This window comes from Conger conger, chromosome 6 (genome assembly GCF_963514075.1).
Source record: "Conger conger chromosome 6, fConCon1.1, whole genome shotgun sequence".
Lineage (NCBI taxonomy): Eukaryota > Metazoa > Chordata > Actinopteri > Anguilliformes > Congridae > Conger > Conger conger.
The window spans coordinates 28,237,176-28,252,132 of NC_083765.1; the positions used below are offsets into that span (position 1 = coordinate 28,237,176).

The 14,957-nt window shown below is 42.7% G+C and overlaps 1 protein-coding gene across 3 annotated transcripts in view; it reads left to right on the forward strand.

The window, feature by feature from the left end:
• The window catches only part of gpm6ab (glycoprotein M6Ab), a 54,986-nt gene extending 44,769 nt beyond the window's left edge, over positions 1–10,217 (forward strand). For 2 of the 3 annotated variants that reach the window (XM_061246318.1, XM_061246317.1), the window contains exons 3-7: positions 1,808–1,964; positions 2,847–3,000; positions 3,317–3,393; positions 4,260–4,325; positions 7,928–10,217. In XM_061246318.1, coding sequence (XP_061102302.1) covers positions 1,808–1,964; positions 2,847–3,000; positions 3,317–3,393; positions 4,260–4,325; positions 7,928–8,080 — 607 coding nt within the window. In that variant the 3' untranslated portion in view covers positions 8,081–10,217. The other variant, XM_061246319.1, reaches the window with a different exon arrangement.
• The last annotated feature ends 4,740 nt before the right edge of the window (positions 10,218–14,957 follow it).

A 14,957-nucleotide genomic window follows, 5' to 3' on the forward strand; every position in this document is an offset into this window, starting at 1 on the left:
CTGGTTTTTTTAGGGAATTTTAAATAACCAAGAATGTGACCTGTCTTATTTGGGTGAAATAAGACACCTTTTCCATTTTAATTTTGTCTATTCATGGACTGCCACTGTTTTCAAATCACTCAACTTCTGTTTGACATTTTGTAGGCTGCTGATTGCACAGGCAGTGATTGTGCTTAACAAGGATTGTGAGCTGGTTGACTGTGATTATTCATGCGCAGCCATGGGATAGAAGCAGGTAAACAGTGAGTTTGATAACAGAGAAGAAACAAATCACGCTGTAAATGCCACAGTGTCCTGAAAAAACGATAACAATAAAATGTAAAACAAAAGGAAATGTATTTACGCACACCACGCTGGTTGTGGATAAATTTCATCAGGCAGGGCTGGAGAGGTGTGGTTTTTGGGTGACATTTCTTCCGTGGGCCTCAGGTATTGATTTGGCGGCGTTCCCGTGTGGAGCATTAAGTGCTGTGAGATCCCTGTGAGGGTCCGGGCCACACCTGCTCCCCGGAACTCCGCCAGCTGAGAGGCGGAGCATCGCCGTGGCAACCGCAGCACGGCGTCAGCAGAACCATGCGCATCGGCAGTTTCACAAAATGGATGGTGTCAGGGAGGAAAGTGGCTTACGTTAATCACAACGTTGGTTCTGAAAGCTTCGTTCCGATAAGAGCCGACATCTGGCAAGTCATAAACAGTGAAAATGTGACCGTTTATTAGGTCACGTCTTCCTGTTCCTTAGCAATGTGTGCTGCAATATTTTGTTACTATCCTGACATTATTTGCCACATAGCCAGACATCCAACCGTGTAGTGACTGCAGGTTTAACTATTGTCATCAGCACTGTGTAGTTAGGGCACAGCTGGAAATTGAGGTTAGCATATTTTTGGACAGGATTGTTAGCACATGGATTGGATAAGGTTTGGATGGGATGGTTGGCACAGAATTGGATATTATCGTTACAGGGTAGGTTTGAATGGCTGGTACAGCTTTGGTTAGTATCATTATCACAAGTTTGGTTTGGATGGTTTGTACAGATTTGGATTGGATGGTATTTTTAGCACAGGTTTGGATTGGATGGTATTTTTAGCACAGGTTTGGATTGGGTGGTTAGCACAGATTTGGATTGGATGGTATTTTTAGCACAGGTTTGAATTGGATGGTATTTTTAGCACAGGTTGGGATTGGATGGTATTTTTAGCACAGGTTTGGATTGGGTGGTTAGCATCGTATGGTTATAGCACAGGTTTGCATGATATTCTGACAGATATTTTCAGGAGCGCAGACACAATTATCTTATTCTGCACAGGTTTACCATCAGGGGAACTCTACCTCAGAACTGCCATCCCACAGCTGAATGGCCTCTGGTTTCACTCGGGAAACTAATCCAGCCTGTAAAACTGAGTGGTCTGGTTAATTACATGAGCGAAGGACCAGAGTACGGGAGGATCAAAGCAAATCATTAATTCAGCCAATGGAACAAACGAGACTTCTTCCAAGTTACTGAAAGAACCGAGGAAGCAAATTACACGCAACCACATTGGACAGGCATTCCCCTATATTCCATATAAAGGGTGGTATATTCATTTTTTGCATCAATTATATTTAACATATATCCAATAGGCAATTTATAAGTACAGTTACAATGTAGCAAAATTACCATTTGGACATACTGTAGCTGCAAGTACAACAGCTGTGCAGTGGCTAAGTGGGGTACGCTGAAGTTTGGGTTCGGCAGTTTTGAAGTGAGGCTCAGAGTCAGGTGCCTCTCTCAGGACACTGGATGTGCACCGTGCTCCTCTCTCTCCAGGATCGATATCTTTAAGTACGTGATCTACGGCGTGGCGGCAGCATTCTTCGTGTATGGCATCCTGCTGATGGTGGAGGGCTTCTTCACCACCGGGGCCATCCGGGACCTGTACGGAGACTTCAAGATCACAGCCTGCGGCCGCTGTGTCAGCGCCTGGGTGAGAGAGAGTCACACCACGCGCGCTAACGGCAGCCAATGCTAACGCACGTTTACGCTGTGTCAGCGCCTGGGTGAGAGAGAGTCACGCCACACGTGCTAACGGCAGCCAATGCTAACGCACGTTTACGCTGTGTCAGCGCCTGGGTGAGAGAGAGTCACGCCACACGTGCTAACGGCAGCCGATGCTAACGCACGTTTATGCTACGTCACGGCTGGATTTGAATACATCAGTGAATATGTAAATAATAAAATACATTGATGGGATGTTACATTACATTACATTACACTAATGGCATTTGGCAGACGCTCTTATCCAGAGCGATGTACGGTTGATTAGACTAAGCAGGAGATAATGCTCCCCTGGAGCAATGCAGGGTTAAGGGCCTTGCTCAAGGGCCCAACAGCGGTGCCAATCCTATTGTGGCTACACCGGGAATCAAACCACCGACCGTGTTGGCCCCAGTCATGTACCTTAACCACTACGCTACAGGCTGCCCTACGGATGTTATGTAACTATTTATTGATTATATCATGTGTAATAATCTGTTAATATGTTAAAAGAAGTGCAGTATTTTTCAGTTTGCATCTACTATATCCACATAAAGAACCAGATAAATATCTATAGAGAGAAACAGTCTCAGACATATGATTGTCTGAAACACTGGGCAGAATATAAACACATATAGATACATTTTCCTTCACATTTTAGCGCTCAGATTATACTCATGTAAATCCTAAAATTGTCAGTGGTAGTTCTGTGGGTGGCTGCCAATTGTGCATGCATGCAGTATGGATGAGGAGGGAGGTGTTAGCAGTCTTAGCAGTGTATTGTGTATGGTTCAGCAGGCATGTGAGTGACAGCTCTCTCTCTCCTGTCCAGTTCATCCTGCTGACGTACGTCTTCATGCTGGCCTGGTTGGGTGTCACCGCCTTCACCTCCCTCCCTGTCTTCATGTACTTCAACATCTGGACCCTCTGCCAGAACACCACCGTCGTCGAGGGGGCCAACCTGTGCCTGGATCTACGCCAGTTCGGTATACCCGGTCCCAGTTTGGGATTTTACACACAGGCTCTTTCTAACTATGAAATATTTACATATGTGTACAGACTGGAGTGCAACATCTTCAGTGATACAGAATATTTGCCCTTTGGCAGCCCACCTTCAGTGTGTCTCCCATAGGCACTTATGTCCATGTTTAGCGTGAGCTTCTTTTATAGTATCTGCTGTATGGCACCACTCATTGTCGCTGTACGAGAAATGATGAGGTGTCCATCTGTGCTCTTGCCTCCCTACTTCAGTGGGCTTTCAGTTGAGTGCAGGGGCTCAGTTTAGCATCTGTTTTATTTCAGGGGTTGTGACCAGCGGAGAGGAGAAGAAAGTCTGCACTGGATCTGAGAAATTCTCCAAGATGTGCGAATCTAACGAGGTCAGCGTGAAATGCACAGAGGATCAACCTCTCATCTATATTCTATTTAGCCTTCCTATAATGAACCTGAAGACTTGGAGTACATCCATTTATGCTAAGCACCTGCAGCCCAGAGAGTTATAGCCGCTGTTGTTAAATGTAATTGATCGGAGGGCAGTAAAAGTTTTTCACTGCTGTCTCTTGGCAATCACTGTGCATTTCTTTAATATTAAAATAGCACCAGGGTTTCCTTGTATCGATTTTACAGTATGGCATTCAAGGCACTGCATTAATAGATTGTGATGCATTGAAAATGTATTCAGTGTGCATTTTTTAAATCCAATTTCTACAGCAAGTACACTTGGTATTAAAATTGTCCGTATTGGACATTTGCATACACTGTAATATCTACACCAAGTACACTTGAGAGTAAAACTGTGCGTATTGGACCTTTGCATACACTCATAATAGAAGGTATGAAAAAGTGCCTATAAAGGCACTGGGCTGGTGCTCTATAGGTACATATAATTGTACTCCCAGCCAGCAATACAGTACATAATTCATTCATACAGCATGTTTCTTTGCTTGTAATAGGTACTTATTAGCATCCAAATTGAACATTATTGTACTTTCAGGGTAGATTTGGCAAATTTGTTCCTTAAAAAAAGAAAAATGTACCTCCACTGTGCATGTGTTTCTCAGGGTGTGTTGTACATCAGGGCGTCTCATGCCTGGGTCTGGATGCTCTCTGATCTGATGTGATTCATTACATTTTGTTCCCCATGCCTCTTCATCCTCGTCACCCAAAGCACCACCATGACTGATGCATGGTGTTCCGGTGTCACCCTCTCACTAATGTCGCGTTCCCCTCTCTGCTCATCTTCCAGTTGGACCTGACGTTCCACTTGTTCATCTGTGCCCTGGCTGGGGCCGGGGCGGCGGTCATCGCCATGGTGAGTGTCAGGAATTCATCGCTCTCTTTATCTCTCCAGCTTTGTACAGCCTGGCGCGCCTCCATTGCTGTCGTGAGATAGCACGGCCGCTCCCATATTTCACACCCGTCTGAACACATAAAGATACTGTATGGTTTCAATGAAGCACTTGAGACAACCCATTGTGTGGTTAATGTATTTTACCGTGTTGTTTAATGGAACATGCGGTATGATAAAAAGGCATGCCCGGTTGGTAACGAGGATAAATTAAATCCCGTTGTTTGGATTTAGTGTAACGGGAAATATTACGGTTCGGGTGAAAGGTTAGCGTTGAAGTAGGTGCTAGTGTGTCCACATTAATGCTAATTTGTAAGCTATTAGCAGGGAAGGAATTGCCTTGTGTCAGGCTGTGGAAAGAAAAAGGGAGGGTAGGAAATGTTTCCGTGCGGCGAGAGGAGGAAGACTGCTCCCCGTCTGTGAGAGAGAGAGAGGCTGGGCTTTGAAAATGCATGGCGAGCGGTTGCCATGGAAACTGTGAGAAGAAAGGAGCTTGTTGAAAACATGGCTCTTGCTAAGTGATTGCAAGGAGCCATCTTCTACGAGAGAGATGGCAGTCTGTAGTCATGGATGATGGCTTGAAATTTTAATTAGAGCACATTTGCAAAAATAAATCTTTGGAGACAAAACTAATTATATTAAAAACCAAAAAAAGCATATTTTGACCACATCCGAGCGTGAAACGAAAAAAGAATGTGATTGGGGTCCTGGGTGTGGTTTGGTTCGTACCCTGCACACCATCGCAAACGCAAACAGAGCAAATGATGACCCATTCGGCAAAATTGATTTATTGCATCTGAAATAATTGCCTGGATAGCCACTTGTTACTGGGCAGTAAATCAGAGAGAAAATGACTGTAAGCTCCTGGAGGATAAAATGGACACTCTGTGACTGACGCTCTGCCCTGGCACAGGTCTGCGCTGTTACCCTTCATCAGACCGAATGTGCTGACATCAAGCCTTCAGCACAGGGAACACCATATCCATGTCATATCCTATCCACAGCTCGTTTTGCTTCATTGACAAAAGGACAAATACAGTACATATGATGAATATTTAACTGTAAAATAAACTCATTTTATTAAATTAGTCACAGCCACAGGCTTGAATGAATACGAATGTGATAACAGGTGACTGGTTTTAGAATACATAGCATGAGAAATTATGACATTAGCTACACATTCATTAAATTCACTGTGCATAATTAAACATACACGCACGCACACGCACACGCACACTGGCTTAAGGCACACTTAATTTGCAGGTCCTGGTGTCCAAGGTACAATTATAGAGCACAACTTGAAAATATAACATTTTAACAATGTTATGAAGCCACAAATACTATTTTCCTTGTTGTCTCATTGGCTCTTGTTGGTCATTCAGAATATCTGAATCAGGATGATTATGGCATATAGTAGGACATTTATGTTCCATGTCCAGTGAAAGATTAGTCAGTCATATAATTGCAGTAATGAGATACAGATTAATAAACAGCAAGGATTTCCATATACATTAATTTGATGAACTTGCTCAGGAATGTAACATAAGCAGGTGTGTCCTCTCGATTACAGGCAACAGGGAATGTAATTATTAGTCTCACATTATGTCATTGAATGCAAACAATTACTAATCGTTTAAACTAGAACATTTGAAGGAATTAAGAAGGAAGCTTTTACCCAATCAAAATGGAGACTGGTTTAACTGGAGGAGGAGACATTAAGTCTAAATGCATGATATATCTTTGACTATTCCCTGCGTAGTATATTGTCATTAGTCACAGTTTTTGTTCATTGTTTTTGTGCCATTGAGTTTTTATTGGGCAAACATGAATAGCTCACCCCTCAAAATCAACATGTAGCTAAACTATGATTGTCTAGCCCATCCTGTGTCCACAACCAGGGGTTATGAGATTATGGTTATGGCTGATTAGATCCAATCAAAAGTCAGAAAATATGAGCCTGTTGCCCACCACTGGTGGTGTTGCATTCTGAATGCAAGAAACACAAGCCTGGATTGCTGGTTTTTGACTGGACACTTGTGGGTTTGTGTTCGAATGATAAGTAAAATCAGGTCAAATCCCTAAAAATCTGACAATATTATTGAATAACAGTGAGATGAAGCTCAGAATAAGATTTCGCCCAATCCACAGTCATGGTGATTTAACCTAATTTAGCGGGATAAAATGACAGCAGAGCTTCGGTCTCTGTCTGGATCTTGCGTCTTATCTGTTCAGCCCCTTCAGTTGTCTGACTGAGATGAGACTGGAGGTGAGGAAACACTGATGGGAGATCCTCACAGCTGATAAAGGCAATGATAGCCGAGGGCTGGGAGCAGACAATGCCTTATGAGGCAAAGCCCTGGTTCAGCGCTGTGTCCCTTATCGCCATCTGCTGGATCTTCTCAGAAACACAAGGGCGTGAAACACTACTCTCTTTGCTGGCTTACACCTATGTCTTTGACTGTCTAGTGCAAATTTTAAATCGAGTGTCGCTTTCCTCTGAAACTAGTACTAGATGCATATGTAGAATGTGCTTTATTAATTTAGGTTGTTTGATAACACATAAATTGTATATGCACATACATGAGATTTGTATTATTATTTAGTATGGAATATTTTCATATATACATGCATATTAATTAATATTTGTATGTGCAAGAGTGTGTGCATGTGTGATAAATATATTGACAAAGGTGAGATTTTATTCTGCATTCTTTATTTAATTACATCATACCTTTTGTGCATCTTCGTTCATCGGTGTGCATTTTCACAAAACCCCCCTCTGTGGCCATGAAAAGTACTACAAGGAACATTTTCTAAAGGCGTGTCAAAGTGCTTTTGTTTAGCGATCGATGATAGAGCTGCTTCATAGTCAACCTGTCCATTTTGAAAGAAGTAGCCTGGAAGCGTCAGGTCAATGAGGCCGAACATAAGTTAGCTCGTGGCATTGTTTCGGTGATGTTGAATCAAGAGACGGTGGAGCCTCCTTTACCGCATTAATCTCCTGTCTTCTCTCCTGTCATTGTCTCCCACCGGTTAACAGGTGATGGCTGTTTCAGTTCTGATCCGAAACTTTGTCACCCTGAAGTCGCACACTGTGGGGAAATACTGCACGCGGTTCTAAAGGGAAATTCCGCCATCGTGGCGGGGGCCAGCTCAGGACACACTTAACTGTCAAGAAGAGTCGAGGCTCACCATGTCGTGGCCTTAAGGAAGACCGGGAGGCTAGCACATTCTTAATGCCGCCTGGGCTAAAAGACTGCTAACTGCAGGCTCAATGGCTTTATGTGCACTGACCCCAGCCTGCCGTTTCCCCTTGCTAGCACCCGGCTGACACACCCAAACATACGCGGTTTTACTCCATAATTCACTAATGCACTTAACCTGCCCACCCCTTCAGTTCATACTTTTTGTATAAATTAATGGATAATAATTGTGTGCTAGCTGACATTATTTCTTATTAATGCGTGCCTAAATTGACTTTTTATTTCTTGTGTGAAGTGGAGCTTATGTGCGCTACGTCCGTGGCTAGCTTAATGCTAACTATCCCTAACGCTTGTGTCTTGCAGGTGCATTACCTCATGGTGCTTTCTGCCAACTGGGCTTATGTGAAAGATGCATGCAGGATGCAAAAGTACGAGGATATCAAATCTAAGGAGGAGCAGGAACTCCATGACATCCACTCCACCCGCTCCAAAGAGCGACTCAACGCCTACACATAAAACGCACATTCACACACACACACACACACACCCGCACGCATACATACACACACACATAAACACACACACATTTGTGCACGCCTGTCTCTGCTTTGCTTGGTTTTTTCGGGGTTGATGGGGTGGGTGGGGGGTTTGGGTTCAATGTCGTTCACTGAGCTTAAGAGTGTGTCACAGGATTGTCTCTGGGCGGGGCTTGTAGGTCACCCTGACGACGCTCCTGGTGAAGACAATTACATATTTCTTTTCTTCCTCCTCATCCTCTTGTTCTTCTTCTCCTAATTGCACCAGTACCTTTGACTTCACTTCAGAGACAGTGAATTGTTTTGTTTTATCTTTTTATTTAATTTTTATGCGAGTGACTTACAATCCTAATTCTAACTATTTCTGAATTTTACCATTTAATTATTAATGTCATTGAGTGTTCCTGGTGATATTTATTTATGCTCATGTTGGCGGGGTGGGGTGGTGGTGGGGTGATGGGTATCTAGACCGTTTTTCACCATTGTGTAACTGATTTGTATGTTTTTAAAGAAGGTCTCATTTTACAGGGCTCCACTCAGATACACCTTTTGATTAAAAGACCAAATTCTGACCAAACTTTTTACAGGTATCATTTACAGGTGAATAACACAAGCTGCCCTGTGATGAGCATCAACAGTATAAATGTACAGATTCTTTTCCAGCAAATTCTGTATTGGATAAGAGTGCCAGCGATTTTTAAAAAAAGAACCTTAAAGTGACTTTTTTCATACTGTCATACTGTAGCTTGGCCTAACTGCCAGAAAAAATAGCTGTTTACCAACTGTGTTAAGTCTGTAATGGCACTGACATTTGTCTTTGATAGTGTCAGCTTGTGTGAGACTGATGGGTAATGATTGCTGAAGTGGTAAGATAACGATGATGATGATGATGATGATGATGATGTCAAAGAGGACAGGATACAGAATAATTTTTTTCAGAAAGATCGGCTTTTTTAGGATTTGTCTCGGACAGACTCTGTACATAAAACCACGCTTTTTCATCCAAGTCATACAGTCACATGCAAATACCATTTTACAATGTTTTTGTTTATTTGTTTCAAGCAAGACTTTTTAAAAGCAAAGTATTTTTTGTCAGTATTCTGCACTGTATATATATCTCTATATAAATTCTATACATATATGTTCAAACACTTCAATTTCAGGTCATTTCATAAGAGCATAAAACACATCTCAGTGGTTATATTTGGGTGATATTCTTCTGCAAGTTACCAGTCAGTTTAAATTGTGAAAAAATCTTGTGTGGGTGACTTCCCTGTGGTGGTCTTGGACCTCCACAAGGAAAAGGCGGATATCACACATAGAAAGAAACAAAACTTGGTTGTTAAGCTACTTACTAAACGACATTAAATGTCACTTTAAAAAAAAAAGTATAAATATATATATTATTCTTGATTATGGACCAAACTTGATGTTTTGGATCTGTCTTGCCTACTTATAACTGCAGTACAGTGTCTCATAATTTTGTTGCCTGACAATACCTGTTTTGTCAGTGTTTCAAAAAGCTAGTTTTGTGCACTTATTGAACCATTGTGAGCTCTTTCTTGGTGTAAGTGCATTTTTATCCAATTCAGAGATGAATCTCTGTGCAGTTACTAGTCTTGCAGCATTGTTTTTTAACCAAACTTGTATTAATGTAGGTAAAGACCGTGACTCTAGATGTTAATTGTGGCATGGTTATGCATTTAAATGGTAATAGTTTACGGATTCAAAAGTATTTTCTGTTTCTTTTTTTATACACTTCGACTGTCTTGCTGGGTCAACTGTTTTCTTAAATGTGCGATATAACAGTTACGGCGCTAACAGTATTACGCTGAATATCTTTACTAGGTTGTAGTGTTTGATTTGTGTCTTTATATAGTTTGTGATGATTTTCAAACCATGTCTTAACCTGATACTTGTAATGATGTTGCGTATTCAGTATTAATCTGGCCATGCTTTTCAGCTGCTCATATTAGTCTTTTGTACTTTCACAAAGAATGCTTTGTAGCAGGCTGTTTTGTACATAAATGTCCCAACAGCTTGACGGTGGCTTTTTTTTCTGAACTGTAGGAACATATTTGCTTGCGTAAGTAAAATACACTTGTGTTAATAATGAAGCTGGGCTCTGTTTCTTCATTTCTTCTGTCTGAAACCCTGAAACACCAAGCAGCACTTGCAATACATTGAGGCAATCCTTCAGAATAATGTTCCCTCAAAATTATGATAATCAGAACAAAACTTTTTTTTCTAATTTGGGCAACACTCACTGCCAAAACTGCCAAAATGGAGAAAACCCCACAATGAAAGAGTTTCACAGACATGGATTTAATCCTGGACTAAATTGAGTTCAATCATTTTAGCCAGTACTGTAGCAACCTTACCTATTGGCTCAGGTGCATGGCCCCAGAGGGCAGTGGGGTTTTCTGTGACGTGTGCAAGAGAGCCTCTATTGGTCAGCTGCTGCCTGGACACCCCCTGCCACAGCTACACGCGATGCGCATTCCTCAATGCCCTGACTGTGCTGCTCAGACTGTGGACCGTAGGGCACTCAGACAGTGGACCGTAGGGCACTCAGACTGTGGACCGTAGGGTGCTCCATGCTCAGACAGTGGACCGTAGGGCACTCAGACTCAGATAGTGGACCGTAGGGCACTCAGACTATGGACTATAGGGCACTCAGACTGTGGACCGTAGGACACTCAGACTGTGGACTGTAGGGCACTCAGACTGTGGACCGTAGAGCACTCATACTCAGACAGTGGACCATAGAGCACTCAGACTCAGACTGTGGACCGTAGGGCACTCATACTCAGACAGTGGACCATAGAGCACTCAGACTCAGACTGTGGACCGTAGGGCACTCAGACTCAGACTGTGGACCGTAGGGCACTCAGACTCAGACTGTGGACCGGAGGGCACTCATACTCAGACTGGACCGTAGGGCACTCAGACTGTGGACCGTAGGGCACTCAGACTGTGGACCGTAGAGCACTCAGACTGTGGACCGTAGGGCACTCATACTCAGACTGTGGACCGTAGGGCACTCAGACTGTGGACCGTAGAGCACTCAGACTGTGGACCGTAGGGCACTCATACTCAGACTGTGGACCGTAGGACACTCAGACTGTGGACCGTAGAGCACTCAGACAGTGGACCGTAGGGCACTCATGCTCAGACTGTGGACCGTAGGGCACTCATGCTCAGACTGTGGACCGTAGGGCACTCATACTCAGACTGTGGACCGTAGGGCACTCATGCTCAGACTGTGGACCGTAGGGCACTCATACTCAGACTGTGGACCGTAGGGCACTCATGCTCAGACTGTGGACCGTAGGGCACTCATACTCAGACTGTGGACCGTAGGGCACTCATGCTCAGACTGTGGACCGTAGGGTGCTCATACTCAGATTGTGGACCGTAGGGCACTCATGCTCAGACTGCAGCCAAACCACCGCTGGCAGCACACCCTTTGGAGGAGAGGAATTGGGAGTTACACGTTTGGAGAAAGCTGCAGTAATCTGAGTATTCAGCCATTTGAACAAATAAAGATACACAGAGGTGGTTCCTGTGAGGTTATGAGTCAGTGCATGGGCAGATCGCTTCATGAAAGATTGCTGGCTGATCATGTCAGTATTGTTGAACAAGTGGCCCACACTAACCAGTGGGTGGTGGGTGACAACATTCTCACACTATGGTGTGCACAATTCAGATGGTGGAATATGAAAGTGAAAATGTAAAAATAAAAGGATTCTGTTTTCATAGTTTTTGTGTTTCTGGAAGGCCAGTGACACTCCCATTCCAGCACATGCACGCACACTCTCATTTTGTCACAAAGACAGAGACAGTGGTACCAACTGCTCTGAGTGTGAATATGTCTTGCACCTTCCCCTTGAAGTTTTTCATATTTAGCATCTACATGTCATCCAAGTTCTCTACTTGCTTGCTTTCCATTCATTTAGCATGCACACTTATCCACACCTGAAAGAGCATGTAGTATATAAAGAACATGTACTATGTAGTGTATCCACGAGAGAAAGAGCAACAGTGTACGCCTGTTTAACCCCTTAAGTATAGCCCCTTTTCATGAAAAATTATATACCCAAAATAAAATGGTTTCTATTATTAAACCCTTTTGACTACAGGCATAATCCTGGTCTCTTATGAAATAAAGTTACAGAAGCTCAAATAAAGTGCAAGTGGAAGTTTATTATCACTGAAAATATGTAAAGTCTGTTTCTGACTGGATTTAGATTGCAGCTGTTGCTTGTGTGCTTAGAAACACATTGGAGCCAAATTACAGCACTGGACAAATCGCCTTTGAAATTTGAGGACAATATTATAAAAAAATGAACATTCTACATAGTTTTTTTTCTAATCTATGTTTTGGCAATTTTCCAAAAAGGATATTTGGAGACTCTGAAAGGACACATGGACCTAAATGATATTATGGGTCTTATAAGGTGTAAAATGCTGCATTTTGCTTACTAAAGTATACAACACTTTTTATCCTGAAAAAAGGGTTTGCACTTCCCCCTGCCTGTTACCCTCTTCTACCTCTCTGTCTCAGACCCCCTCTCCCCGCAGCTATCTTCAGACAGCAACAGGTCGAAAAGACCATAAAACACAAGTATAATAATCACAATAATAACATCTTGTATACTAATATATTCACTGAGGTCAAACACATTCCATAATTTCACATGCAATTTATTATTTAAAAGCAAGCTTTCTTCTTATTTATAAGCATACTGAATAATGATAAAATATTTTGAGAATGTATTTAAACGCTCACCGATATAAAACACGGTCACGTCACTGAAAATGCCCTCTATTGTGTTGTCAGCGGTGTTTTCACTGTAAATGGTAAATGGTTGGAATTTATATAGCGCCTTTATCCAAAGCGCTGTAGAATTGATGCTTCTCATTCACCCATTCATACACTGTCTTCCTCAGATACGCTCAGACGAGAGATTCCTATTTAGACGTAGACATCGCAAAATACATTTTTTGTTCTAAAACGTCAACCTTTTTTGACTCCTAGTCCAGGCGCTCGTCATTTCCCGCCTGGATTACTGCAACTCCCTCCAAGCCGGTCTCCCAGCGTGGGCCATCAAGCCCCTCCAGCTGGTCCAGAATGCTGCAGGCCGCCTGATCACCAGTCAGCCCAGGTCGGCTCATGTCACCCCGCTTCTCATTGGCCTCCACTGGCTTCCCATTGCCGCACGCATCCGTTTCAAGGCCCTAGTGTTGGCATTTCAGGCTGCTAAGGGGACTGCCCCACCTTACATACAATCCCTGATCACTCCCTACTCCCCAGCTAGACCACTTCGGTCTGCCAGCTCTGGTCGCCTTACGGTTCCCTCTCTACGTGCACCTGGCGGTCGAGCTGCACGTTCACGCCTGTTTTCCGTGCTGGTTCCTCAGTGGTGGAATGACTTGCCTACCACTGTCAGAACAGCAGAATCCCTCCCCCTATTTCGACGCAGACTCAAAACCCACCTTTTCAAACTCTACCTTAGTCCTCCCTCCTGATTTCCCCTGCCCCTCCTTTCTGATATCCCTATCCTTGTCTAACCCCCCCCCCCCCCCCAAAAAAAAATGCACTTCTGATGACAACTATGTTTAGAACAGCATTTCCTGTGTATTTTGCTAGTTTCTGGATGTGATGCTCTGACTTATGGTAGAACCTATGCACTTTGCGCTTTGGATTAAAAGCGTCTGCCAAATGACTAAAATATAAATGTAAATGTAAAACATAAAATCTCAAGAATTGTTTTTTGCCAAAGCACAACAGACTGTTGTTTTATGCAAGCCTAACAAATTATACACTGTTGGAAACATAACATCATCAGCTAAAATTCTTTTTAGTGGTCACTTCAATAACATACCCGTAGTCGGTTCTTTGATGAGCTGAAGTTTCTTTTTCTTACACACGGATGGGGGTAACGCATTTACCCTCTGCAACTAAATTATAAATACTGCCCAGACACGGAGTTGTACTTGGGCTCATTGTGTTCGAGAGAGCCTATACAAAACGGATAATAGATTATTGGATAATAGCATTTCTTTGTTCAAGTACTTTTGTAGAAGTATACAACGGCGAAACTGACAACAATGATAATTCCTCCAGATAAATTGTAAATAAGCAACGGGCATTCTATCAACAATCAGCCCTGGGCCGGTGAGACTTAAGGGGTTAAATAAATTCCCAAACCAGGTGCAACATCAATAAAGGACTACGTAAGGATAATGAAATGATGCACTACATAAATAGCACCACAAACAGCTAAGCAAAACAATGCAGCTGTGAAGTCATTCTTCTAATGAGCTTCTCAGTCAGTTAATTAATGAAGTCCACTGCTATGGTGACTAAAACATTGCTGTTATGGAAACATTGCTGGCTCTAGATGAAAAACAAAAAATACTACAGCTATCAACTAAACAACCACGCAATGAACTAACAAAAGAAACACAAAGCATAAAATAACCTTAACAGTTTCTGGAAACTGAATATTATACTAGTTATTTTGCTCATTTTAAAATGATTAAAATAATTGTATTCTAATATAATCTATGGGTGATAACGGTACATTGAGATCATAATAAAATTATTAGGTCCCACTAATCCCAAAAACTGTATCAGCACTACCTATGAAGGAAGCATTCAAGTGTGTGTGCGTGTGGGCATGCATGTGTGTGTGCGCGCACGTGTGTGTATACACACCTTTGCATATATACCCTTTAAAAACACACACCTCCCAGGTGTAGCACAGAACCACAGTTTCACTGAACCCAGAAAACAAACCATCCAATGCTCTACATTATGGCCATGGGATTCCATGTTATAAATACTTCAA